General features: G+C 33.7%; 1 protein-coding gene across 1 annotated transcript; it reads left to right on the top strand.

The window, feature by feature from the left end:
- Positions 1–181: 181 nt before the first annotated feature.
- On the top strand, positions 182–9754 carry LOC144843453 (cation channel sperm-associated auxiliary subunit delta-like). The gene is made up of 19 exons (XM_078700238.1): positions 182–267; positions 722–862; positions 1257–1332; positions 1851–2036; positions 2364–2483; positions 2934–3180; positions 3312–3398; positions 3835–3920; positions 4254–4430; positions 5075–5188; positions 5844–5936; positions 6056–6096; positions 6350–6434; positions 6944–6996; positions 7420–7554; positions 7842–7941; positions 8732–8818; positions 9131–9285; positions 9574–9754. The coding sequence occupies exons 1-19, from the start codon at positions 206–208 to the stop codon at positions 9749–9751; spliced, it is 2223 nt and encodes a 740-aa protein (XP_078556364.1). The 5' UTR covers positions 182–205; the 3' UTR covers positions 9752–9754.
- Positions 9755–9939: the final 185 nt, after the last annotated feature.

Here is a 9939-nt window from a genome sequence, read left to right as displayed (position 1 = left end):
AAATTATATTGTATAAACTTAAATTAATATTCTTCTTTTATCATAAGAATGAATTCAAATTAACGGAAAATGCTCTTTATAGAAAAGCATAATATTGGTAATGATAGAGCGCCACCTATAAAATATATTTTTCGAACTTTTTTGCGCGAAAAAAAAATGTGACTGCAGTTCCAGTTGTTTTGGATTGGGATTATTTTTGTAAAAGATGTATCTCTGTTATATAATAATAACATGCATATGTTTAAACAGAACAACTATGGTTACTGGGTAAGCATTCTAGCTTGAACTATTCCTGTGATTATAAAGAATTTATTACGTTAGGCTACACCCGGCCCCTCTCATCTAATAAAACATAGCCTAGCCTATATAGGCCTAGGCCTAGCCAGGCCTACACCATGCATGTCCATGCGCCTGGTGGTGGTGACGTGGCCGGGCGGACGCGTTAAACCCTAGCCTGTTGTGCTGTTGATTGGTTAGGCCTAGGCCTAAGAAGTGTATGGGAAATATTAAGTCTATGGTATCTTGAAAATGAGATTGAGAAACAGATGATTATTATTATTTAAAAACTGTTGGCAAGTCGATTTTTATCAGAGGAGGTCAGACCGACAGGCATAGCCTATGCTCATTGACAATAAAATAATATTATCATATGCTCCTCTCTTCTAGCATAGATATATCTCTGTCACTTTGTTTAATCTAAATAAAAACATTATTTTTCCAGAGATGCTCTTGTTTTCCAGCCATTACCAAGCAAACAAGTTCACCCATCTTCTATGAATGGATCAGTTATACTGAAATCAAACTTGACAATAACATCATTAATCCAGCACCCTTGTGACCTAAAAGTGTCTGTGATACTAAGGTACATTACCGTACCAATATAATAGTACAGTATAAGTATAATAATTCCACCCACTATTTTGGGATAAATTTAGAGAGAAAAGAAAAAATGCATTTTGTTAATGCAATATCTGAGTATAATCTCACCCCTAATTGTTTACCACATTTTTTCCAGGCTCCTTTGGAACAGTAATAGTCAATCATATACGCTAAACGTACAGTACCTGTACACACTTTCTGAATACCAGACATTCTGGAAAACCAGACATATTTGGCCAGCCCAAAGATGTCTGGTATTGAGAGAGTTTACTGTATTTACTACAAGTTACAGATAGGCCTACATTTATAAATGAAATATTTTAAAAACTAAATGTCATCATGTGATAAATAATGAAAAATCTGATTTACTTTTTCAGTAACAATCTGTACGTAACACAGGATGCATTTCAGACACCTGTATTTCCACTTGCTGTTCCAATTAACATACTTCAGGTGGGTCAGGTTGAGATTTGAATTTACTATAGAACATTTTTATCATGTAAAATTGAAGATCTATGGTACATACAGTATTAAATTATTGGAGCTTAAAAGCTTGGTTCCCACTAGGACACAAGTACGTAACCCGCAAGCAAATTGACCAATCACAAGCAACAGTTCAGTTATTCATCGCTTTTGATTGGTCAATTTGCTTGCATTGTGTCTTAAATCCTTGCGTTGCATCCTAGTGGAAACCAAGCTTTAGTTTGGTAATTGTGCTTGCCTTTGAAAACCAGGTCCAGGATGTCAGGGTTATAACTAACGACTATTTCATCTCATCAGCCACAAGTTTATAAAAACTCCATATAGAAATCCATCCGGTCATTGGTCATTGTTTATGCTTTAATTAAAAAAAAACTTAATTAGTATATGTCCCTATGTGTTGAATGATTTTATATTACCGTAAATTAATATATACATTTTATTTCTGTAATATAGCAGAATTAACATAGGACATTAATACATTTTTACAGTCAGATGATAGCTATGTCACATGTGTAGCATTTATTAAAGATACATTGTTACTGGCTGTTAGCGGTGAGGTTCTGGTGGTGAATTTGCATACTATGAATGCAACCAGGAGTCATGGAATATCAGAACATATTAACTGGATTGTAACCTCCACTTGCTGCTATGCAGAGGACACCTCCTGGTGTGTGGTCAGTAATTATTACATTTTTTGTTGATTTTCATTGCATTGTTGATTAGATTAGATTAACTTATAAATGTAAAATTTAAAGATATATTCCCCCCCTGAATAAACATGTTTTGATGAATATGCCATTTTAATGTCATATAATAGTTATTTACTTTGACCAAAAATTGGATCGAAAAAAATATGACTTTCCTGAAAAAAATGTAATTCAAGGTGAAGGTGTTGAACTCTTCCTTTAAGACATCACAATATCAAGTGGACACTTTGTTGGGTCCTGAAGGTGTCCCCTTAATAGGGGTTCTACTGTATGCTGTTATTTGTTTTCTTTCAGGGTCAAAATTCTATAGTCTTTGCATTTAATTCAGAAATAACCACTGATGATCCTTCAGTCTGGTGGTCCAATGATGGAGGACATTTGTTTCAACAAGTTAACGTTTCACCTAATTACCAGGTTTGAAATAAAAGTCAATTTAAATAATCATTTCTTGTATTTTATATTTTTATTATTTTACCATTATTTATTAAATATATCATATTATTAGGTTTTGATATAACCACTGCATTACTTATACATTTTGTTATTTATTATACTACAATATTATTAGAATAATAATAAAATAGTAATAATAAACAGCAATTTACAAGCCATATGAAATACATAAGAAAATAAAACCACATCAATAATCATCATAAAACATGGCTTAAAAGTGACAAGAAGTCCTGAGAAGAGCCACACACTTTAAGTGTAGCTTCGAAAATTTGTAACTTAAATGTTAAGATGTAATAAATACCTGACAAAGGTGATTATTTACAGTAATGATTATTATTTTTTATCATGTTTCTAAAATAAAATAGTATTTATTTACACCAAGCATTTTACCTACCTTCTATTTTCTACCAGGGACCATTTTTAATATCAGGAGTTTTCCTACACCCATTGAAACATGAAGCAACCCTACTCATGCAAGTGGACTCTTCCTATACTGTGATGAAAAACTTCAACTACTTAGCAAGCCAAGTTCAAGATGGGTCAGAGACTATTCCATTTCCAACCAAAGGGGTGTATATCCCTGCAACCCAACTCAACTACAGATCAGAGAGTTTTATCTTTTTAAATGAATCCACAATTTATTACAGTCCTGTTTCTGGTAAATATTTTTTAATAGATTAATAGATCCAATATATCTCCAATCAATAAAAAACAAAAAAATACATTTTAAAAACTAAAATTAAAAATTACCAAATAAAAATGTTTAAAAACCTATTATTTCTTCATAAGGTGCTGCTATGCGTCCAGTACGATTTAATGGGCTAAAGAATAACACACACTTAAACCCTGGTGAAGATATTGTAATTATAAATTCAGGTAAGAAACAGATTGAACACTTTATTTATTTATTTTTATTTCAACAATATTTAAAGATATATTGTCTCCTTTGGAAGCTACACTTTTGAAACAGTGGCACACTTCTTGAATGAAGGAGCATCCAGAGTAAGTAAAATAAAAGTTGTTAAAAAATAGGCCTTTTACAAATAAACTTAAACTAAATTATGTGCAAAAAATAAAAATTAATAAAAGTAATACGTACAGGATTAAAAAAAAAACTAAGCATTTTGATTGCTGATCTTTAACAAAGTGGATTTTTTATGTTATTGTTAAGTCTAACTTTCACATTTGATTGGTTGATTTCATGTAATATGCCATGCATTATTTTTTTGCCATTTTAATGATTGAAGGTGCTATTGTATGGTCAGAGTTTTGAAAATAAAATTGTGCAAAATGTTAGGCCTCTTATTTTCAGGCTACAAAGACTATTTTCTTTTGGTAACAAATCAGCACAGGGTTTTCCTAGGTAGAGAGGAAGGAATGAAAGCAGAGGTCACGGAGGTTAGCAAAACTGATACCATTTTCCTTATAAACATTTAGTTTTATTAACAGAAATAAAATACACATATTAAACACATAGTTAGTTTCTATCCATAAATCCAATACATACATATATTATATATATATATATTTTAAATACTGTAACTTCACTTTTTTTTCTCACAATTAGTAAACAGTAGAAATACTCTGCACATACTGTATTTATTTCCATATGCCTGTAAACTAAAGTATCTGTATGCTATGCCATGTGTGCCAAAATGTATCCCATTAAAGCTGAACATAAACTATAGGACAGCAAACTGACCCAGCACACAACATATTCTTTTGTTACAGATATTACAAAACATCTACCATTCTGGTGTAGGCCTTGCATTTGGTGATCACAACAACATTCATCTGTACACAGCTTGGAATCGAGAGAATGCATCCAGTATTCATTCTGTGGAATTTCATAAGAAAACTTATAAACTACATAATCTTGTAGACTTACAGAATTTAGCTCCCTGTAAGGTAAAATGTTACTGCTACTTGGGGCGTGCACTCCCTCTTTTTGACAGCAAAAATAAAATTATGAATTACTATTTCATTCTATTTTTGACAGACTGTTAATATTACAAGTGATGGAGTGGCTGAGCGGTTAAAACAGTGGGACTGTAATTATGTAGCCATAACATTGACAGGGTTCGAGGCTCACACACTCCATGGTTCTGGTGGTAGAACAATTTCTCGAATAAGGACTATAAACCGTAGGTCCCGTGAACACATATTGCTCATGTGCACTTTAAAGAACCTAGTACATCTTTTGAGACGAGTTGGGGGTTACCCCGGTGTACTAGTACATCACAGCCACTAATCATAACTGGGCCCTCTGGGAGACCAGTCTTTGACTGAAGAGTCGCCCAGTATAAATAAAATATTTCTATTCTAAACGTTAGTGCCACTGATCCTAGACCTGATGGAGGTACACATTTATTGGTGTTAAGATATTTCATATGGGCTACTCTTTGAAATACTTTTAAAATACTGCAGAAGTTTGCATGTGTCAACCCTGGCCACTTTTTTTTCCAGTGGGTTGTTAGAAGAGGGGTATTTTTAGTATATCTTTTTGTGTATATTATTTGTGGTGAAAATTAATGATTTTTGTTTAATTTAAGTACCAAGCGATTTTAAATAATTATGAAGATCACATTTTTTACTTGGATATTGCAATGGAGATGAACCTCTCAATCACAATGTACTCGGAGCCGTGGCAACAAACACATTTTATTGTAAGTTAATTAAATAATTTTAACCTACCACACAATTGTTAATAGAGCTTGGCTACATAAGGAATTAACTAGGTAAAGATATGGGTCTTTAGAACAGTGGCGGATCTAGGGGGTGAATATGGTGGCTAGCCAGCCCCCTAAATTCTCAAAAAAATGATGCAACCAACCCACAACCGTCGCTTGTTGGAATAAATGTACAGCTCTGTCTACACTATCAAACTTGTTTGACAAAAGATGAGTGTGATGTGCCCAAATATAGTATAGTGATATGCCCAAATATGGTAGTGATATGACATATCCATATATGAGCACATCACATTTTTTTGTCACATGATGTTTGATAGTGTAGACAGAGCTTTATAGTTGGAGGCTTTTTATTTAGGTATAACTAGATTCTGAAATACAAATTAAGCAATAGAGAATACAAATGAATGTTGCAAAACAGAAACAATGCCTTTGGTCTTGTATTTTTAGCATTGTGTAAGTTTAAAGCTCTGTCTACACTATCAAACTTTATGTGACAAAAAAATGGGATGTGCCCATATGGACACGATGTCATACCACTACCATATTTGGGCACATCAAACTTTTTTTGACAAACTAGTTTGATAGTGTAGACAGAGCCTAATGATGTGTTTTTTTTTTCACTTTAAAGGTATTTGTTTCTAACCCAGACCTGTTACAGTTCTCTTCTGAAGTAAAACCGATGTGGCACAGTACTACCAGAGGAGTAACAACAAATTCAATGGTATTGAAATACATTTACATCATGATAATAGAAAAAAATAATTTAGAACTGTTTGTCACTTTTTGTAGTACAGGGTATTTCTTCTTTTATCCCCTCTTTTCTTTTTTTCTTATTTACAGACAACACTCATTTCTCTCAGAGTCAACAAAGTTTCAGAAAGGTAAATTGATAAAATGTGGGAAATAAAAATTTAAAAATAGATGACACATTTTCATTTTTTTCTTTTATTCAATGAAAAAAATGTAAATGTGGGGGAATAACCTGTGTCCTGCAGCCTAACTTCATAACTGAACTTTCTTCTCCTCTAAGGGTCCCTTCGAGTGCTGCCATCAAATGTTGCTCATTCGTCTTTTAAAATAAAAGAAAAAAATTTGGTGTAGTTAGTTTGATGTTGTTTTGATCCATTCTCTCAGCACAGTTGATGGTGTTGAAGGTATGGGCATTGTAAAGATGGGGTCATTGGAGGGCAGCCTCACATGCCTGCAAGACCAGTATAAAGTAAGTACGTAGCGTTACAAGTGCCACAGAATGGTTTGACTACTCCATTCTGACATTAAAAAAAACTTTTTTTGGAGAATGCGTTACCACTTAAAACATTTGTTTAATTTCTCATCTTAATTTTAAACAAGAAAAATATTTCTTACAAAAAAACTCCACTCATCTGACGAACTAAACTACTGTCTACATGCATCTCATTATTTATCAGCAAATGTTTTCATAGACTCTCTTTTCCCATATGTGCTTTGAGGTATGCGCATGCCCAGTGCATGTTTCCAATACCCATTTTTTCAGCTGTAGTAAACTTTAAGCTACCGCATGGTAACTGTTTCCTAATGCTTCCATTCTCTTGAATATAACTGCCTAAAGGAGCGTTGCGAAAAAATCTTGATATAGGATGAAACTAAAAAATTTACAACCTGAATTATACATACACATATTATATTATGTTACACATACATAAGATTTTTGTTTATAAATGTTTAATTTTTTTTAAATATGTGTACTAGGAGTCATTAGTAATTGGAGGTTGTCCGCCAGGGCGGCAGATTCGTGTAAAAAAGTAAGTTAATTAAAAGCCAATATTTTGTTTAAATACAAATATATTTTATACAATTCGATATTATTAAAACTGTAGTTTACTATCAACTGCATGGTAATTTTAGTATTTTATTCAAAGTAGCTTTTTCATCGAGGAGCTAAATGTTAATTCGTCAGGATATTTTCACTACTCTGACATAAATTGTACTTTTTGCTAAATACTTAAGTACAGAGTAGGGCAAACATTTATTTATATAAAATAATAAATTATCTTATTAATTTGAAGGCGGGATACTGTATGTGAAAGCTGGAGAGGTGCGTCTTATACTATCAGAAAGTAAGTTATTTAGGTTATATTGCCCTGTCACCATATTATTTGGAGTTTTATAATGGACTCAGAATATTAAATCATTTAACTTACTAAGTAACTTGTGTAAATTTACAGAGATCTTTATGATCCAACATTTCTACTCGGCCGCACCACTGGCACTCAAGACAGGACACTGACCTATGACCTTGAACGAGTAGGATGTCCATTTTTGGTGCACATAGCCGACCCATTCAAACCAATTATTGAACTGTAAGTATAGATAAATGTCATTAATGATGCAGTATAACCTCTTCTTTGGGGCAGTTTTATTCAGAGGACACATTTGAATGAATGAGAGGGCAATACAGGTTTTAACACTGACCAGCCTCTATATGAACACTTTGCTTGGCCCAGAAAGTGTCCCCTTAATAGGGGTGCTGCTGTATATAACTACAATCATTAATAGTAAGTTGAATTAAAAAATAAATAAAAACACCAGAAATGTAAAATTTAAGTTTCATTAAATAACATGGTTTTTTATCTACTGTTCTGGACAGGTTTGATGGGGATGAGTTTGTTGAAGAGGTACTGGTAAACTTTGTAGTTTATGACATCAATGGACGTTTCACATTCACTTATACTATGACCATGGCAGAGGTAAACTCAACTGTGCTTCATACATAGGTACACTTATAAAACACAGAATCATGCACTAAGGTGCAGGATTGGCTATAGCATGAAATATAACATGTAGCTATACTAAATAGCAGTAACTCAATAGCATATATAGCAGTAACTCAATAGCATATATAGCAGTAACTCAATAGCATAGGCCTAGTTAAGTATCTAAATAGCAAATAGGTCACTCAATATAGCATTATATAAATAAATAGCAAATACCTATAACTATACATACATCTTGTGTATAGCAAAATTGATCATGTATGCAAGAAAAGCTCCTTGTACTAGAGCTTAATTTCTCAACCAAAGGGTGCTAAAGAAAATTGCCCCATTATTGCAGATAAAAGTGAGAGTGTGGCCGAGTGGATAAGGATGTCTGGCAAACAAACTCTCAAAATTGCAGAGGAGAGAGTGATGGCCTAAAGAATACATAAATAAGATGATGGTTCCTTTTCAAACATAAGTCTGATTCCTAAGGCAAACTCAGACAGCGTCGTACAACAAGGCCGAAAAGTTGTCTTGGGAAATAATTAAACATGTTTAAAGTTTTCCCTAGACGACCTAAAAACCACACCCGACACTATCTCAATACGACTTGTCTCGTCTCAGACAGAACCGACGAGTCAAGACGTTTCGTCGTATGATGCTGTCTGAATTGGTCTTTATGCCATGATTGTGCTCTCAAACAAATTGTGCTTGATTTGAAAGTAAAACAAAATTAGAAATACTTTTTTAGTAATGCATACTTTAATGTTGTCTTTATCAGGCCCTATGTGTATCACAGGCTCAAGATAGGCTCACCATGTTACAATCACAGAGTCTGGCTAACCCACACACAGCATGGACTAACAAGGTACACACGCACACACTTTATTATTAGGTTTAAAAAAGTTTAAGAAATAGGAATTGGTCAGACGGTTTCACTTTTCTAGTGTTCTCAAAGTAGCATACACAGTTAATCTCCCCAATGTAAAACTCCTTATCAGCAGTGGCGTAAGACAGAGGATAGGCCCCTGGTTTAGCACTCCATGATGCATTGGGCTGCTCATGCTCTGGGCCCCTGGTTTCAGCCAGTGAGCGCTCATAGTCTTTACGCCTGCTACTCAGTGGTTAAATAATGACCACCTAGGGATTTTGTCTTCAACTCTTTTGTTCTTGTTTGCAGAACTTTTTAAGTTGTTATGACGACTCTGGTAGTCCTTTGGTGGATCCTGAGAAACCATATGAGATCATGAACAGCAGTAGCAGTAACAAGATCAAATGGTTACCATACAGTGGATTATACATATTCAATGTTACTGTGGTGGATCCAAACTACAGGTATACGAGTTAATACCAAGCTTGTCAGAATTTAAGCCGATAACAAGTTTCAGTTTGAATTTTTATTTTTGGCTTTTTCCTTTTCAAATGTGGTCAATTGTTTATTTATTTATTGTAAACTTAGTGGTGACATCATCATGTCCATATATGGGCACATCACATTTTTTGTCACATAAAGTTTGATAGTGTATACAGAGCTTTAGACCAATAAATAAATATTATTGAATTGAATAACCATAACTGATGAAAAATTGAATAATCGATCATCTTCTTCTCCGTTGTTTTCAGTTTTTGTTCTTTAACTGCCCTGTTTGCTGTTGAAGTGTACGGAGCTCTTCCAGAAGCCCCATTCCCTCAGATGCACATCATGCTTGGAATATGTGGGTTTGGCGTACTGTCTCTGTGGTTCATGTACGGCACTTACAGCGTGATGACTAAACCAGAAGAACAGAACAAAACAGAGTAGCTTACCAGAGGTTTTGTAAAATAAACTAAAAATGTAAAGCAGCTCTTTTTTTATTTCATTTCCGCAGGAACATTTATTAATTTTGATAATGGCGAAATAACAATACATGATATATTTAAGACATTTTAAAGACCATTATTGGGGATCCTGTATTAGAAGAAAACATGGATTCAGAAGAACCACAATTA

This window comes from Antedon bifida, chromosome 5 (assembly GCF_963402885.1).
Source record: "Antedon bifida chromosome 5, ecAntBifi1.1, whole genome shotgun sequence".
Lineage (NCBI taxonomy): Eukaryota > Metazoa > Echinodermata > Crinoidea > Comatulida > Antedonidae > Antedon > Antedon bifida.
Note: the sequence above shows the minus strand (reverse complement) of the source record. Positions and strands in the feature narration are given on the sequence as shown.

What these genes read in the sequence shown, in the direction of transcription:
- LOC144843453 (XM_078700238.1), top strand. Translation starts at nt 206, where the DNA reads ATGTATCTCTGTTATATAATAATAACATGCATATGTTTAAACAGAACA. An exon ending in AGAATTTAGCTCCCTGTAAG is followed by an intron (nt 4,431 to 5,074) that starts GTAAAATGTTAC and finishes GTTTAATTTAAG; the next exon opens with TACCAAGCGATTTTAAATAA. An exon ending in CGGCAGATTCGTGTAAAAAA is followed by an intron (nt 6,997 to 7,419) that starts GTAAGTTAATTA and finishes GTAAATTTACAG; the next exon opens with AGATCTTTATGATCCAACAT.